This window comes from Vanacampus margaritifer, chromosome 13, assembly GCF_051991255.1.
Source record: "Vanacampus margaritifer isolate UIUO_Vmar chromosome 13, RoL_Vmar_1.0, whole genome shotgun sequence".
Classification (NCBI taxonomy): domain Eukaryota; kingdom Metazoa; phylum Chordata; class Actinopteri; order Syngnathiformes; family Syngnathidae; genus Vanacampus; species Vanacampus margaritifer.
Window position 1 is genome coordinate 7,729,464 of NC_135444.1, and position 18,665 is coordinate 7,748,128.

The 18,665-nt window shown below is 40.9% G+C and overlaps 1 protein-coding gene across 1 annotated transcript; it reads left to right on the plus strand.

Moving 5' to 3' along the window:
- Nucleotides 1–380: 380 nt before the first annotated feature.
- LOC144063168 (N-acetyllactosaminide beta-1,3-N-acetylglucosaminyltransferase 3-like) lies at nt 381–17,794 on the plus strand. Its single transcript, XM_077585187.1, has 3 exons — nt 381–480; nt 12,820–13,989; nt 15,665–17,794. Exons 2-3 carry the CDS (start codon nt 12,830–12,832, stop codon nt 15,732–15,734), a joined length of 1,230 nt encoding a protein of 409 aa, XP_077441313.1. The 5' UTR covers nt 381–480; nt 12,820–12,829; the 3' UTR covers nt 15,735–17,794.
- Nucleotides 17,795–18,665: the final 871 nt, after the last annotated feature.

Below are 18,665 nucleotides of genomic sequence, written 5' to 3' on the forward strand. Positions count from 1 at the left end.
TGGCATATGAGAAGCTCAGTTTAAAATAAATAAATAAATAAAAAGTCAAGGACAGGTATACCTAGCATATAATTCATATTCATGTATTTTGTTTATGTAAAAGTGACTTGGTGTGCCAATGTATTTAAACCCTCTGATCTTAGAACTGCTTAGTGATGACCAGTGTGTTAAGTCACAGATATATACCACAATTCTTTACAATACACATAAAATAGACACAGTAAGCTTAGTACTGTTGACATGTATGTAGGCTATAGCCTATAGTGTGTATTATGTCTCTGCCAAACAAAAAAAGTGTTGCCTAGTAAGCGATGTGCGGTTGGATGGGGTGTTCGAAAGTTATCAGGCCCCGCCCCGCCCGCGCAGTGGGTGACAACCGCCTTTGCGGTGGCTGTACTTGATCCGGCTGTCCTTCAGCACACGCACGCACGCGCGCACAAACAAACTTACGCGGACACGCCGAGGAAGCTCCCACGCAAAGTAAGTACGCGCATCCGTTTCTCCTTATACCGTCTTTCGATTTATTATAGAGCCCCCGTTATAATTATATGAATAGCGACAGTTAGTGATCCATCCCCCTGTTTGTTTGTTTTTTTAAACTGCGACACATTTAATTTGGTTCAATGTATACTGAAAAAAAATGGGGTGTGATATTTACTTGAAAAAACTTAGGTTGAGGCACTCAGAAGTAAGTAAGGAGTTTAACTAGAATTGTGCCATTTTTTTTTACTGAAGAAGGGTCATATAGTGAATGTAGCTCATCATGTATTGGCTGATGATTTATTGATTGATTTATTCTGGCCTTTAAAACTTATATCAATGTTCAGTTCTGATGTACACATTTAACAATGTATTTATTATATATAGTGTGTGTGTTTGTGTGTACTTGTGTATACTACATTGTGAGCACCAAAATACTTTAACCAACAGATTGAGGACATTTTTGTGAAGTGAGGACATTTTGGCCGGTCCTCACAACTCAAGACCTCTTTTTGAGGGTCAAGACTTGGTTTTAGAGTTTAGGTTTGAATTGGGTTATGGTTGAGATTACGGTAAGGAATGGGGGTAGTCAATCATTTTTGATGGTTGGGGTTAGGGGAAGGGGCTAGGAAATGCATTATGTTTATGGATGTCCTCACAATTATATAAGTACAAGTGTGTGTGTGTGTGTGTGTGTGTGTGTGTGTGTGTGTGTGTGTGTGTGTGTGTGTGTGTGTGTGTGTGTGCGACACGACAAATCAGTGATTCAGCAACTGCGAAACATGCAACATTGCTCCAGTATGTTAACAAGCTTAATTTTCTTTTATATTACATTTCTAGGGGTCATAATAGAAGAGTGGAATATCTGGAAGCCACATGTTAAGCATGTTCAAAATAGCAGAACAAAAAAACCATCATTCACAAAGCTAAAGAGGGAGCAGAAACACGTGTACATTCGTCTGTTCCCTAATTCTACCTTACTTCAAAAACTGTTGTAATGTTGAGGTTTGGGGAAGCAACAGCAGAAAACATTCAAAATAGTTATCATACAGGGACAGGAATTACTATTTGCGAGCTCTTTAAAAAATTAAAAAGAAACACAGCCAGAAAAAAAGTGCCCCCCACCCCCCGGTACATTTCCGACATGAAATCGAAATAGGTTTGAGTCAGGAAAAGAAATGTCCAAACAAAAAGCATTCTAATCAGCCTATCAGTGTTTTAGGCTAATATATGGTACATATGTTAATTTTTTTTGTTGTTTAGGTTCAAAATATAATTCAACCAATCAAAAACACAAATGAAAAATTAAGCTAATGAAAAGTAAAAATGTGGTAAAAGTGCATGCTGTTATCACCAATGCCTAAAATATGAGCTCTTTCAAGGAAGAAGTTCAATCAATCAATCAATCGATCAATCAATCAATCAATCAATCAATCAATCAATCAATCAATCAATCAATCAATCAATCAATCAACCAATCAAACAATCTATCTATCTGCTTATTAAATTTGGAAGCTGATTTTTAACGATGTTCCATAGTCAAGAAACCTGATAATAATACACAGTGTACAAATCTATGTAATGTATAAATAAATAACTTCTGAACACATCTTTGCTACAGTGCTGTTTTCATCAATGATGGAGATTTTGTTGACGCCCCTTTTCTTGATGGCAAGTGTAATGTGCTGTAAAACGTTGACCTATTGTATGTTTGAGTGAGTTGACTAAAAAATGGAACCGTTGCTGTTTTCCACACATAAGTCAGTGACATCAAAATGAAAATTCTTTGTGTCATTTTGTATGGATAAGATAAACTTAGTTATGTTGTCAATATAACATTGTAGTCGGGAGGGACGTTCTGATGTAAATTGCCGTTTAAGTTTGGACGACAATTATTCTAAATTGAAAGTTCCATCCTTGTGAATGTGTGAGATTGATTGCAAGAGACTGGACAAGATTTACATTTACACTTTTACTATTTGTCCTGCAATTTTGTTGACAGACCATCACATTGCAATATAGAAAGGAAAAGACAAAAAGCAGACAAAAAAAAGAAATGTGAACGTGAGACAATCATATTTCTTTATAATATTGTGTTTTTTGCAGCCCCATCGTCTAAGTATTCTGATTCAGATTAATACTACGTTTGTAGAACATGAAAAAAAGTAGCAAAATCCATCCATTTTTATCCATCTCAGGAGGCGGCCATTTTGCCACTTGCTGTCAACTGAAAATGACATCACAGTTTCTCAGGGCTCAGATAACAACCAATCATGGCTTAGTCCGCGAGCGCCACATCGCCAAACTTCGAAAACAGGGGAGCCGTGATTGGTCGACTGTGATGTCCTTTTCAGTTGACGGCAAGTGGCAAAATGGCCGCCCCCCTGAGACAGATAAAAACCTGTGGATTTTGCTGCTGAATTCATATTCCACTAATGCAATTTTAATCAGTATGCCGTGTTTCGACTAGTGGGAGCGCATACAACATATTATTGTAAAGACAATTTTGGGCTTGATTTCCGATTTAACTCATTCACTCCGGGCCATTTTCACTGAAGCAACCCCCTTCGCTCCAGGCTGTTTTACTGGATTTTGACTGATTTTGCAAGGCCCACAGAATATTGTGTTTTATTGCTATAAAAACATGGAATCTACCAAAACAAATATTAGAGTCTATTCTTTCATCAGGAAAAAAAGTATTATTATTACCTGTTTCCGTTTTGCAGCAATTAGCATTAGAATTGAGCTAAGTTTCATCATTATTCACAAATCTGTTTAGAACTCTGGGGAAATAAACTTGGCGGTTGGGATGAGGATCAGGACCTCCAAATCCGAGACCATGGTCCTCAGTCGGAAAAGGGTGGAGTGCCCTCTCCGGGTCGGGGAGGAGGTCCTGCCCCAAGTGGAGGAGTTCAAGTATCTTGGGGTCTTGTTCACGAGTGAGGGTAGGTTAGAGCGGGAGATCGACAGGCGGATCGGTGCAGCGTCTGCAGTGATGCGGACGCTGTATCGGTCCGTTGTGGTGAAGAAGGAGCTGAGCCGAAAGGCAAAGCTCTCGATTTACCGGTCGATCTACGTTCCTACCCTCACCTATGGTCACGAGCTGTGGGTCGTGACCGAAAGAACAAGATCCCGGATACAAGCGGCCGAAATGAGTTTCCTCCGCAGGGTAGCCGGGCTCTCCCTTAGAGATAGGGTGAGAAGCTCGGTCATCCGAGAGGGACTCAGCGTCGAGTCGCTGCTCCTCCACGTTGAGAGGAACCAGTTGAGGTGGCTCGGGCATCTGGTTCGGATGCCTCCTGGACGCCTCCCTGGGGAGGTGTTCCGGGCATGTCCTACCGGCAGGAGGCCCCGGGGACGACCCAGGACACGCTGGAGAGACTATGTCTCTCGGCTGTCCTGGGAACGCCTTGGGGTCCCGTCGGATGAGATGGCTGAAGTGGCTGGGGAGAGGGAAGTCTGGGCTTCCCTGCTAAAGCTGCTGCCCCCGCGACCCGACCCCGGATAAGCGGAAGAAGACGGACGGACGGACGGAAATAAACTTGTTTTCAACATGGCCCTGTTTGCGCTCTTATACTCTGCTTCCACCTGCTGTCCGTTTTTGTAATTACTACCATTGCTTCACCCGTTCTGTGTATGCTCTAGCATAAAAAGAAAAGAAAAGTATAAATACGTCTTTGGGACACTTAAAACATTTAAAACAGAACTTATTTATACGTTGTATACGTTTTTTTTTTACGTTAAGGAAAATTGTACATTCAACGCTGTAGGAATTACAGTGCAGCCTTCCAACATCTGACGTTCCTGGCTTTTGGTCAACAAATTCTCATCTACATCACAACAATTATCTTCACTTCCTGTAGCAATGTCAGAAAAGTGAAACTGATCATTGGTTAGGGTAATGCTTCACATACACCTTCATTGGAAAAAGTCCACATTTGCCTGGGAAACAAGTCTAGTGGAAATGCATACAAATTTGCAAGACATATGGCAACATGTTCAACCATTTTACATCAGAAGACGAATGCCAAAATGTTGTTTGATGAAAACAGAAAGTCATCAGATCAGCTTGCGAACGTCACATGAACAAACCCAGAAACTATGTGAGCTGGGATTGGTCGTTACTTGAGCCCTTAGGCACTGTGAAGTATTTTTCGGGTGACAGCCAATGGCAAAATGGCCGCCCCCTGAGACGGATAAAAACGGGTGGATTTTGCTGCTTATTTCATATTCCACTCACACAATATTAACTCATTCACTGCCATTGACGGCTATAGACGTCAAAAATTCATTTGAACTATTTCTATTAGTTTAACATTTTTTCCACTTTTGTTAACAAGAGTATGAAACCTAGATTTTTTTTATTGTACATTTAGAACAGATATAAAATGTATGATTAATCATGAGTTAACTAAGGAATTTATGTGATTAATTACAATAAAACATTTTAATCGCCTGACGCCCCTAATTTCTACTAATCGTTTTTTTTTTTAAATCACGTCAGGCGATTAAAATTTTAAATTGTAATTAATCGCATTACTTCAATAGTTAACTCACGATTAATCACAAATGTTATATCTGTTATAAATGTACAATAAAAAAAAAATCTAGGTTTTCATACTCTTGTTAACAAAAGTGGATTTTTTTTTAAACTAATTGAAATAGTTAAAATGAATTTTTGACATATATAGCCGTCAATGGCAGTGAATGAGTTAATCAAAATGTTGTGTTTAGACTTGGGGGTGCATAGAAACTATTATTGTAAAGAAATTGTTAGACCTGACTTCCCCTTTAGGAATTATAAATTACGATTGTTATTCATTATTATTAATTATATATTTTTTAAAGTGACTGAAATTAGACCAAAATCTTTTTGAGTTTTCAATGAATGTTTAAATGCATTTTTAGCTAAAGTATCACTATAGGAGTTTCCATGTGTTGTTGTGGGTTCAAGCACCCCTTGTGTTTTATTGTGACATCAGAATGAGAAACGAGTGTGTCAGCATTCAGGGTTTATATTTGCTCATTTGTGTTTTTATTGGCAGTTAGCAGTTGCGTACAGGATTTTGTCATGTTGGGAAACAGGGTGAGGTCAGTGTCATGCCAAGGTGTGATTTTTTCCAGAAGCCTCCGTGTTGTAGTTTGAGTAGTGAAATGAAACCCCAGTTCCGTAGCAATCGGGACGTTGTGTAAAATGGCAATGTAAACACAAATCCTTTTCAAACTATATTACAAAGACAATTTCATGTTCAAACAGAACTTTATTGTTTTATGTTTGGTCTTTTTTTTTTGGTGCAAATATTTACTCATTTCGGGCAGCACAACGAGTGATGAATAGTGATGATCATGTCTGCCTCACAGGTTCTAGGTTCGGGGTTAGAATCTTGGCAACAGCCTTCCTCTTTTGAGTTAGTATGTTGTCACCATGTTCATGTGGGTTTTCTCCCAAATTCCAAAAACCTTCCAAAAAGGATTTTCAAACCAGACTGTATTCTGCTTTTACTTTCATTGTAATTGGTGTTTGTGAGTTTTCTCATGACTAAATATATTCCACCACGCACGCAACTTATTCCACCTTTAAGGAGACACAAGTATGCGTAATTACTTTCCACCACACCCACTGCAGCAGCAGCAGCAGCAGCAGCAGCAACAGCAGCGCATGCAAGCATTCTCGCCAGGTCACCTCATGTCTGCTCTTTAGCTCACATCAGCACCCTAAATGTAAAAGTATGGGTGAGACTGGGCACCTATGACTCTTTTTTTTTTTGACTGTAGTATTTAGTCAAGTCTTCTAAGTGGGCTCATAATCGTGAATATGGGGGTGACACCAAATAATATGATGGAAATATCAGTATTATACTTTGTGCATCGCTGTGCATCTAAATGAAGAGTAAAAACAAGCTTCCACATTAAATCACCTAAATATTGTACTGTGATATTATTCATATTAATGGGAAACAAAGTATAATAATAAAGTATTGTGAGTGAGTTCCTTTTTAATTCCCGCCACACCTGATATACTGTAGCTTATGTCCAAAATATACACTCATGGTCATCATTTTAGCTCCAACAATATTATATTTAAAATATGATATAATTTAAAAGGGAAACATGTTCGTGGTTAAGTTTTATTTTTTGCATGAGATTTGACAAAAAGTGATTATTATTAAATTGCAAACTCTCCCGCCATCATTATAGCATTTCTAATTGTATTTTATGTTTTGTTTTTTTTATGTGACAGTGTCGATGTTAAGGTAACAAACAAGTTTATTTTTTGTGCGATTTTCATTCAACTTAAAAAGTCGAATAATGTAAAAATATTAGCAAATACACGTTACATGTATAAATATACTGTGGTAGATCAGTAGTCCCCCCGCTGGTTAGTTCTTGGTGGCAAATGTACAATTTCATTTTTATACCTGTAAACCAGACCAGTCATAACATCAACAACAAACTAATGCCGTGTGGTACAAAAGCTTTATCAAATATTTTGACAATAATGTTCTGTTTTGATTGACCCTGTTTGAGAGGTATTAATTGAACTATATGTTCAATATTTTGTGTAGTGGTGCAAAACTGCGTTGCATCATAATGAGAGCGGTCCCTAATAATTTTTGAAACGGTTATGATTTTGCTGTAGTTGAGTCGCGAAAGACATAAGTGACAAACATCGAAATAACAGTCCAAAGCTCAAAACATTATATTTTCTTTGTGGGGCAGTTTTGTTAATCAATGACTTCATTTTAGGAGCAACTTTCTAATTTTGTGGAGCATATTTTATTTTATTTTATTTTTTGCATGTTGATCCCTGGGACCTGAAGCCTGTGTTAACAATTAGAATATGATGAATATGATGAAAACAAATAACAAATGAACAATCCCCCCCCCCCCTTATTTTTATATATCAAGAGTTTTTATTTCTTAAATTCACATTTCATAAAACAAGCAAACTGTATATATTCTTGTAATAGAAGCAAAGCAAAAGTGATAAAAAAAAAAGATATATCTACTGTACTCTAATTTGATAACATGTATTGTGCATACCTTCGAAAGTCAAAATCAAAACCCAGGACTCTTTTGTGAAACCAAACATATATAACCGATATCATATTTTAAATATTTTACACTATCCAACCATCCAATCATTTTACTTGTATATTATTCATTCATTCATTCATCTTCCAATTTATTAAACTTCTAATTTTAAGTTTATAGGTCACTCCTCCTGGCTGATGTACGCTTTAGCGTAGCGTAATTTATTCCCGTTTCCGGTTCTATTTAGCAAGTAGACTTTGTCACCGGAGTCCAAACACTTATTAATTTGCCTGTTATTTTGTTGTTCAAAGTTGGATGTTCTCTGCTTTAACGCGGTTCCAGCTAGATGTCCATGAAAAATAGACTCAATCACTCCAAGCACTTAATTTTGGTGTTAAACGCGCTAGCCATGTCCGCCTTAGGTTAGCTTAGCAACTAACATGGCTTCATTGTCTTCCCTCCTCATCACTTTGTAATAACAAAGTTGTCGGATGTGTAGCTCATCCACTGCCTTGGAAGTGATGTTTACTGACTCAGGAGCAAGTCTGCAACATGTTTAGCTACACTAGTAGTGTTAGAAGACTATCTTTGTCTTCCGTGTGTTCGTTGTTGTTCGGGTAGAGAGAATGTTGATTTTATGAATACAGACTGGAAATCGGTGAACAGGTCCTTCGAAGGATTTATTTTACAGAATATTCTGGACACAAGCAAGTTTACAGACAAATGGCTGCAGTTCCTCTCGCTAATGTGTAGTTACAGCGGACTCACAGCATTCTTATACTATCTTGAAAAGCCCTCAGAAAGCAGCCCCCAGCCCTGAGTTCAATAACCATGACGACAGCCGGAAGTAGATAAGACTTTTTACACTTTTACAGCATATCATCCAATACACATTGAGTTCAACCCCATACACTGGCCCATTGATGTGGAAACAGACGAGGTCCTTTAGACATGATGACATGAGCAGAAATTGCGACAGCACTTACAAAGACACATCCACAGATTAAAGTTCTGAGGAAATAAGTAAATTAAAACAGTTATGACTAAATCTAGGCAGAAGACTCAACAGTAGCCAGCGAAGCTTGCTGCTCGATATCTTGTTGGGGCACAAGTAGCACCGAGCTTGCCTCAACCTTGCGCTAACCTTAACTCTTTTACTGCCAAAGATGTTAAATGACGTTCTGCAAAAACCTACGGAGGAGCGCCAAAGACGTCCACCCATTCTTTTTAATTATTATTTTTTGAAACGGGTGCAGGGAAGCCTTGCGGAACTGTGCTGAAAGTTTCAAGCAGGTCTAGTGAGCCTAATGACTATTTTTGGCCCCTAGAGGGCAGCGATGACTCTTTTGACAAGATCGGGTGGGCGTCAGCAGAAGACGTGAGGCAGGGCTAGAGTGTTGAGGCAATGGCTGAAGAAGCCATAATGGCGGTTGCAAGCAGCTCACGCTAGAGCCGTTTTTTTCAAAGACGAAAAGCATCGACCAACGATAAAGAGCACATTGAAGACGACGATGATCATCATCGATGATGATGGTGACTCCGTGGTTTGAAGCATTGACGCGGCAGTAGAATACGTTAGGCGGAGCTAGATGGAGGAGGAAGCGGACAATGTTGCAAGCAGCTCACAGTTGGGAATTTTCAACACTAAAGAGCACATTGATGACGACGATGATCATCATCGATGATCATGACTTTTGGATTCAAGTTTGTGAAAACGCATTTAAAATGACAAAACACACAAATTTACAACTTATCCAATACAAAATTATTCACAGAACATACATTACTCAATATATGATGAAGAAAATGGGACTCTCAGACTCCGACATTTGTCTCCAATGTTTACAAAACACTACAGACACTTATGTTCATGCTTTATGGTTATGTACTCCAGTTATGTATTTCTGGACTAAAGTCTTAGAAAAACTTTCCGCTATTTTGGACTGTAGGATAACTTTATCTCCAAACTTGTGTTTGCTAGGTGACCTAACAACAACTGACTTACCACATAAACAATTTCAATCTACACTTGTAGCCCTTACTATCGCAAAAAAAACAATTCTTGTTAACTGGAAAAATAAACAAACTCTGAATATCAACCAATGGTCTAACCAACTCATAAATCACATTTTAATGGAAAAAATATCTGCCTCAAATAAAAACCAAATATCAAAATTTATAGAAACATGTCTACGTATATAGAATTTTTTAACCTAATTCTGTCACAGTGTAGTCACGGAGCGGTGTGATGTCTGTTGACGTGTGGAGTAGAGGACCCAAAATGCAGGGAGGCAGGAGAACCACGGCAGGAGTGCGGGTTAGACTGACGTATTTTATTGTCCAAAATCAAATCAAAATGACAGAATGAACTCCGGGGGTGACCGTGACAAACGGCAATGATCCCACACGGACTGATCACCACCCGGGAACTAAATAAACCCACACTAATTTGGTAACTAGCCACACCTGGGGCCAGGCACAAGTGGCTGAGGGCCCGGATTGGTCAACCCGCGGAAGGGCGGTAACCCACTCAGGGCCCTCAACCAAAGCCAGATCTTCCCAGACATGACAGTACCCCCCCCCTTAAGGGACAGATTCCAGACGTCCCAAACAGTCAACGTCGTTAGCGGGACCCGGATGAAGGCTCCGGCGATGATGCCAGGGGCTGCAGCGGCACAGGCGATGATGCCAGGGGCTGCTGCCCGGAACGGGAACCGGTGGCGGCAGCAGGACGTGCGCCGCCGGAACTGGAAGCAGGCGCTGTACGGGAGCCGCCAGAACTGGCAACGGGCGCTCAACTAGCGCCGCCGGAAACACGGGCAACGTGCGCTACGCGAGCACCGCCAGAACATCGGCAACGGGCGCTGCCATCAGCGCCGCCGGAAACACTGGCAACGGGCGCTACTACACGAGCGCCGCCAGAACATCGGCAACGGGCGCTGCACGTGCGCCGCCAGAACTGGCCACGGGCGCTCCACGCGCGCCGCCGGAAACTGGAAGCGGTCGCTGCATGCGCACCGCCGAAACTGAAACGGTACCCGCCTCTTGGTCCGCTGGGTCCGTTTATGGTGGGATTATTCTGTCACAGTGTAGTCACGGAGCGGCGTGATGCCTGTCCGCGTGTGGAGTAGAGGACCCAAAATGCAGGGAGGCAGGAGAACCACGGCAGGAGTGCGGGTTAGACTGACGTATTTTATTGTCCAAAATCAAATCAAAATGACAGAACGAACTCCGGGGATGACCGTGACAAACGGCAATGATCCCACACGGACTGATCACCACCCGGGAACTAAATACACCCACACTAATTTGGTAACTAGCCACACCTGGGGCCAGGCACAAGTGGCTGAGGGCCCGGATTGGTCAACCCGCGGAAGGGCGGGAACCCACTCAGGGCCCTCAACCAAAGCCAGATCTTCCCAGACATGACAAATTCTGGTTACTTAATTCTGTCTGTTAGCGAGAGCCACCATATCTTGATAACTTACATTGATGTTTCTGCATTTGGCAATTTATTATTATATTATATTATTAGTATGGAATTTTTTTTAACTCTTTCACTGCCACTGACGTTTAAAGACGTCAAGTAAAAACCTACGCTTCACTGCCAATGACGTCAAAAGACGTCATCCAATGATTTTTTTATTTTTTTTTTGAAACGGGTAGAGGAAACCCTTCCGCATGTCTGGTGAAAGTTTCAAGTCTGTCTGTTGTGCCTAATGACTATTTTTGGCCCCTAGAGGGCAGGGATGACTCTCTTTTGACAAGATCGGGTGGGCGTCAGTAGAGGCGGAGCTAGAGCGTCGAGCAGGAGATGAGAATGGAAGACAAAGGAAAAATGGCGGCCGGTCGCGAGGAGCTCACGCCCGAGACGTTTTTTTCAAAGACCAAAAGCATCGCTGAAAAAGCACATTGTTGACGACGATGATCATCATCGATGATGAAGATGAGGGTGGTGACTCTGTGGTTGAGAAGCATTGACGCGGCAGTAGAAGACGTTAGATGGAGCTAGATGGAGGAGGGAACGGGCAATGGCGAGCGTTTGCAAGCAGCTCTACACTTACAAGACGAAAGGCATCGACCAACGCTAAAATAGTACATTGATGACGAAGGTGATCATCCTCGATGATGATGAAGGTGAATCCGAGCTTGACGGCGAAATTGGAATCGCTGACGCGGCGGCTATGACGGTGTCGTAACGCGGAACACAACCGAGCACGCACAGGCGGACGTACGATCGGACGACGGAGAGTGCCCCGAGTCCAATGCATATTCATCGGAGGAAGTGTGTACAGTCTGCTACTTGCTTTTTATTCCCCGGAAAAAAAGGCCGTCAAGAAAGTGTAACGTTTGCACGCAAAACGGACCAATGTGAAAGTGAAAGTAAACTGTTGTGCGAGTCATGGCGTCTCCTTGCACGCAGGAGAGCGTTACAAAAGGAAAAACTGTATTTGAAACATCCACATAATTGTAAGTAGTACCACAGTTGCACACATTTGTAAATAGTTTGCGAAATTGTTTTGTCAAATTGTTACACTGTTGAATGGAAATAAACGTATTTTGCAAACTAAAAACACTTTTTCATTGTTGGTGAAAGCGTTTTACAGAAGTAAAGCACTGTTTAGGTGTTTGTGGCATCATTCATGGACAAAAATAAGTGTACAATTCACTAGAGTGCATGAAATAACATCGTTTCACAAAAAGCTCTTTTTCTCCGTTTTTTGTTTCAAAACAGAGCATTTCGGTGAAACTAACCATTTTCTATTGTTGATTCCTGAAGAACGGAATAAGGTAGAAACAAACTTTCAAGAGTTCAATCTTTCATTTGGTAGAATGTGTGTTTCCATATTCCAAACACAACATTTTCTGTGGACCTTGAAAGATCAGTCAAAATGCTTAAATCGGCTGGCATTGGCGACATCCCGTTTCTGAAAACGTCTGGCAGTCAAAGAGTTAACATGCGGAAACATTTTCAAATCTGTGATTCTGCTTTGCTATTCGATGTTTTTTTAATGAGACGCAAAATCCAAATTTTGACCTGCGCTTATTTCGAGCATTGCAGTCGTTTGTGCACACAGGTGGTCATTTCATTAGGTACAGCAGTTCGACATCCAAAAACAGACCACAGACCAATGCATGCCCAAAACTCTCAGGTGGGCACAAGGGCACAGTACAACAACATACCTCATAATTACACTAAACATTGTTTTATGAATTCCTCATGCCAACTGTGTAATGTATTAAAATGCGTGTCCAATATTATGTTTGTAAATGAATAACGTCGTGTGCTTATTTTCTCTGCAGAGTTCAGAGGATGATATTTCGCTTCAGGCCTCGGACATGCTTGCTGCTCGGAAGTTTAAGTGTGTTGATCATCCATCTCCTTATCAATCTTGACCAAAAGAACATTGGCCTCCAAGCAAGCATCAAAGATGATCGCATTGGCGTTATGGAACCCGCCATCCAGAACCTAACCTTCGTCTGGCAGAACCCAGTTTGTCACCAAAACACGTCTGTAGCCAACATCTCAGGCTTCGCCGCTCTTCCTGGCGGTATTAAAGACTTTCTGTACTATCGCCACTGTCGCCATTTCCCGATGCTTCTGGACCTTCCTCATAAATGTGGCGGAGTCGATCAGTCGGGGGACGTTTTCCTCCTATTGGTCATTAAGAGCTCCCCGGTGAACTACGAGCGTCGAGAGGTGCTGCGCAAGACGTGGGCGAAGGAGAGATTACACAACGGGGTTTGGATCCGAAGGGTCTTCCTCTCGGGTACGACGAGTCACGGCTTTGAGAAGATCAGGCTGAACAAGCTCCTCCGAGCGGAGCAGCGCGAGTACCAAGACGTCCTCCAGTGGGACTTCGCTGACTCCTTCTTCAATCTCACCTTGAAGCAAGTGCTTTTCCTGGAATGGATGGAAAGAAACTGTCCCAACGCTCGCTTTTTGTTCAACGGTGACGATGACGTATTTGCCAACACGGACAACATGGTGGAGTTCCTCCAGAGCCTCAAAGACAACGATGGAGGCAAACACCTCTTCACCGGTCATCTGATCTACAACGTAGGGCCCATTCGCTCACCTGGGAGCAAGTATTACGTCCCCGTTCAGGTGCATGAGTCCAACTTATATCCCTCCTATTGTGGGGGCGGAGGCTTCTTGCTATCAGGTTACACAGCTTCAGTCATACACAAGATGTCCCCTTCCATTACCATTCTTCCCATCGATGACGTTTACCTGGGGATGTGTCTGGCAAAAGCAGGGCTCGAACCAAGCTCCCATATGGGCGTTAAGACAGCAGGACTGCACATCCCCGCCAGCAATCTAGACCAATACGATCCTTGCTACTACAAAGATATGCTGCTGGTCCACCGATTCCTTCCGGCTCAGATGTACCTCATGTGGCAGAGAATACACGACGGTGATCTCAAATGTGGTTCCTCTGGGGAGAGACTGAAGTCAGCTACGACCCTCAGGTGAAAGCACATTGCTCTTGTTTGCGGGATTCAAATGCAGCGCTGACATGGTCCATCCTCATGTGGATGGTTTGAGAGCAGCTTTTCACTCAGTTGGTGAAGCTGACTGTCAACAAAATGGCCAAGCAGTCAGTCACACCAACAGCGCAAGGACGTGTCATGTGTAAAGGAGCAGCTGTCACTAGAAGGAATCAGGTCAACATGAGAAATGTTTCAAGCACTTATTTTTTCATAGACAGGCGTCTGTGCGCTGGCCGTAAAAACTGGCTCATTTTTTTGTGCTGGGGTAAGTCTAGTTTTGTTTGTGAATTTGTAGACCGTGCTATGCCGGCGTATTTTATTGCAATTCGATGGGGAGTCGGTGACCAAAAGTAGACTAGATTTTAAACTAGCTAAAGGAGGTCTAAGTTGATGTATAGGTGGTGTAACGCGATGTTGGTGGCGCCGGCAGACAGATTCTGAGCCCCGCGGACATGTGTGCTAGATGTTATTGTATTTTATTTATAAAAATGACAGCAACGTGGAACAATCCCTCTGAATCTGAAACAGATTGATGAAATATTACAACCGAACTCTGAGAACTGTAAGCCTCTAGGAGGGAGGGAAAGGGTGGTTAGGGACATAATTGACATAATTTAACCTCATTCTAATTAATTAATTATTATCTATCCATCCATTTTTTTTTAACCGCTTGTTCCTCACAAGGGTCGCGGGGTTGCTGGAGCCTACCCCAGCTGGCTTCGGGCAGTAGTACACCCTGAACTGGTTGACAGCCATAATACATTATCAATTATTTTTAATTAACACATTTTAAAATAAATATATTTTATAGTATATTATATAATTACTAATTATTTTTTACTAATAATATTAATTTATTAATGTTAAGTAATTATATTTAGTAATTATTAATTTGTTAATTATATTATATATAAAATAAATAAAAAATTATAAAAAATGTGGAACCTACCAAAATAAAGATTAGACTCTCTTCTTTCATCAGGAAAAAAAGTATATTTGTATCTGTTTCTGTTTTGTAGCAATTAGCATCAGAATTTAGCTAAGTTTCATCATTATTCATATTCCTGTTGAAAACACTGGGGAAAAGAGCTTTTTGCAACATGGACCTGGTTGATCTCTTATACTCTGCTGCCACCTGCTGCCCTTTTTTTGTAATAACTACCATTGCTTTAAGCAACCTCTCCAGGTCAGAGGCTGCATCAATGCCTTCTGTATGCTATTGCATAAAAAAAAAAATAATAATTAAAAAAAAATTATATGTTTTGGGGACCATGGCACTATTTTAAACAGACCGTTTTTATACGTTTTTGGGAGCAAATGAGTTAATTAATATTGTTAGAATTAACCTGACATAAAGATTTCCGCCCAACCTTGAGTGCTTTGCTGGTGCCTCTCAGAGGGCATCAATTAGCCGAATTGGCAAATCCATTTTTCGTGCAGTCTTTCATGATTGCGTTGACTCGTCGCCTCAGTCTGAGTGTTGACCGCTTGTCCCACACCATCCAAGACCGGCAGTCTTGTTCACTTCCAATAGAGCTACTGCTACTGCTTTTGGCTGAATTTGATGATAAATCAGGAAAATTCCAATAATGTAATGTCTCCCACATCCTCGATGGACAGAATAGATATACACACCATCTTCCATTTGTTGCAGAAATCTAAGGCGCATCCAGCTTCAGGCATCCACTCGGGGCAAGTCTTCTCCACCAGCTCTTCTCAGCTAGAAAATCTTCTCGATTGTGTTGAGAGACCAGATGATCAAATCCATGGTTAGATTTTCAGAAGAAATGCAACGAGAGGCTGGGGTAAAAGTTAAGACACGAGCACCTCCCTGACCACGTGGCATAACTACGGGTGGTGGTGCGGGGCAGGAGAGAGTGTCGCATACAGACACACGATCAGTCTCCAAGTGCCCATCCACGTCAACATGATCTGCAAGTGGAGATCTTCTTGTAGCTCCTTTTGGAGCGCAACATGCCATGTAGACCACGCGTTTCTTTTTTTTGCACTGAATATAAAGGGAACAAAGGGAGCCGCTTCGATTGGCCAGGAGTCGGCTGCGTTCCCTCGCACAATGGCGCACAATGACATCGACGCCCACTTCGACATCTGCTAGTCTAGGAAAGGCCAAAAGAAAGAAAACATCACCCATATGCGCAGTTAGACTTGCACTGAGTAAGAAAATTTGGTACTATTAGTGAGAATTATTGATCAATTAAAAACCTGAGGTTAAAAATAAAAAATTGTCAAATAGAATTATTATTTTTTTTTATATTGTAGACCATATGCATTTTTTTATTATTATTATACTTAACTGATATATATATTTTTAAATATATTTATGATAATGAATATATTAAATGGATTTTAAAAATGTAAATCACTTCATTCAACAAATTTTAGGTGGGAAAACGGTCAAATCAATGCAGCAAATATGACAGGACTCGGTGATGTAAACGCTTGGCGGGGCAGCTTAAAGAACGGAGCACCAATGTGGCCCGTTAGCCATATTTTGCCCACTTGTGCTGTCGGCAGGGTACACCCTGGACTAGTCGGCAGTCAATCATAGCTACGTTTCCCTTTTTGTGTATTCCAGAAGAGAACTCTTCTTAGGTATATATATATATATATATATATATATATGAGATGCTATAAACCTCTGGTGAATCACCAGGTCTCGATGGAGCCTACACTTTATTTATTTAATACAACTTTGTGACACACGTTTCCGGTACAAGTTTTATTGCCCTTCCATCTATTCTCATCCGAGCGAACAGATAAACTTTGTTTTCAGCTTGCTGTACTTTCCATCATCGAATGGGTTTGTTTATGTATGGAATTGTGTAATTAAGCGTTCACCAACTCATCTGCATTTCCGTCCAATTAATCCGTAATGATATTAAAGTGTATGCAACAGCAAACAAAGGAAACCCACTCACTGGTGTCACTATGACACCAAAAGGTGCCTGAAAATACAGCAGGAAATTATTTTTCACATTTCGACCTATCAATAACACAGGAAATGTACAACTAGGGTTAATGTTAAACGTGGGTTTGGTTCAAAAATCAGAAGCTGCAAGAATGTGTTAACATTATTTTTGTGTCTCTTTACATATTTGGTGGCATTTTAAAATTAGACCGGATGCTTTTGTGCTGAACATGCATCACCATATGATCGTTTGGATATTTAAATGTATGCGAGGGAACTTATGTTTATATTTAATAAATTCATGGCTGGTACTTATTTATGTTATTAAGTTAAGAAGGTATGGTTTTGTAAACCGTTTTAATATTGTCTCAGGGTTTCTAAGGTTGTATGATCGATTGACTGTGACTTGAGCTGATGAGGTTCATAATGTTCTTTGCTGTGATTTACAATGGAAACAGGGCCATCTGTACGTTGGTCTTGGCTGAAATGAGTGTACATTATTTTCATTTTTTGTTGCCTTTCATTCCGATTCCGCAGGCAGAAGGCACAGTTGCAGTTCATCTGCCGTTGCGTTTGCTCCACAGAGTTGTATGTAAATATCTGTTCAAGTCTGATGATTAATAAATAGAAATATTGTAATAATGTGTACTGTGCATAAAAAAAATAAATAATCTAAAACCATGTAAATGAGTTCAAAAGGGGCCATGAGTGAAGCTAATTAAATAGAAAAAGTTGCTCGGACTAAATCCTGTAGCAGAAAAGTGTAACTTTTTACTGTGCTAATCCATAACAGTTATTGAATGCATTTATATTTCATTTGAATTAAATATAAATGTATAATTTTCATTATCAGTACAGGGCAGTGACACCTTTTACCTTTACCTCAAATGTGTTTAGTATCGTAGACACTGGCTTGGCTGATAAAATGGAAGTGTGATGTATAAACTGTTGTAATCTTTCCTACAACAAACTGACAAAGTACGTTTTTTTCAACAAGCAACGCTTACAAAGATGCCTTTGTAAGTGACCAACATCACAGAATTCTTAAGAATATATTGTGGCAAAACAAGTTTGGAATTAGATATGCTTTGCTTTACATCTTCGCTGCTGCCATAATCATAAAATAAGCAGTACAGACGCTCCCCTACTTACGAACATTCGAGTTACGAACAACGGTACATACGAACATGTCTGCGCGCATGCGCGCATGTCAAAAAATGTTCGGAAAGAGATGCTGTAAATTAGATTTTTTATTGCGCACCTTTTTCCGAGTACTGTAGTGCTTCTTTCCGCCGCTAATATCGACGCTTGGCGCTGTGAGTGCTCACCCAGCATTGGAGGCTCAGCAACGTGTCGAGGAGGAGGAAGAAGAAGAAACGCCTGTCGCTCATAGATAAAGCCATCGCACTCTTCGAGCAGCAAGACCCAAATATTGAACGTTGCACAAAGGTTGCAAATCAATTGAATGATGCCATACAGTGCTACCGCATCATTTATGATGAAAAAAGAAGAAAACTGTGCAATCTTCGTTAGATCGCTTCTTTCGGCCAGTTTCTAGTAAATCCTCCAAGGAAGATACTCATCAACCCTCATCTTCTTCTCCGCGACCCTCAACTTCTTCCTACATTGAAGTTACGGAGGAGGAAGTAACTTTTGAAGCCCATTCCAGCGACGACGAAGAACCTCTCATGATATAAAATGCTCCTCTTCCTCCTCCTCCTCCTCC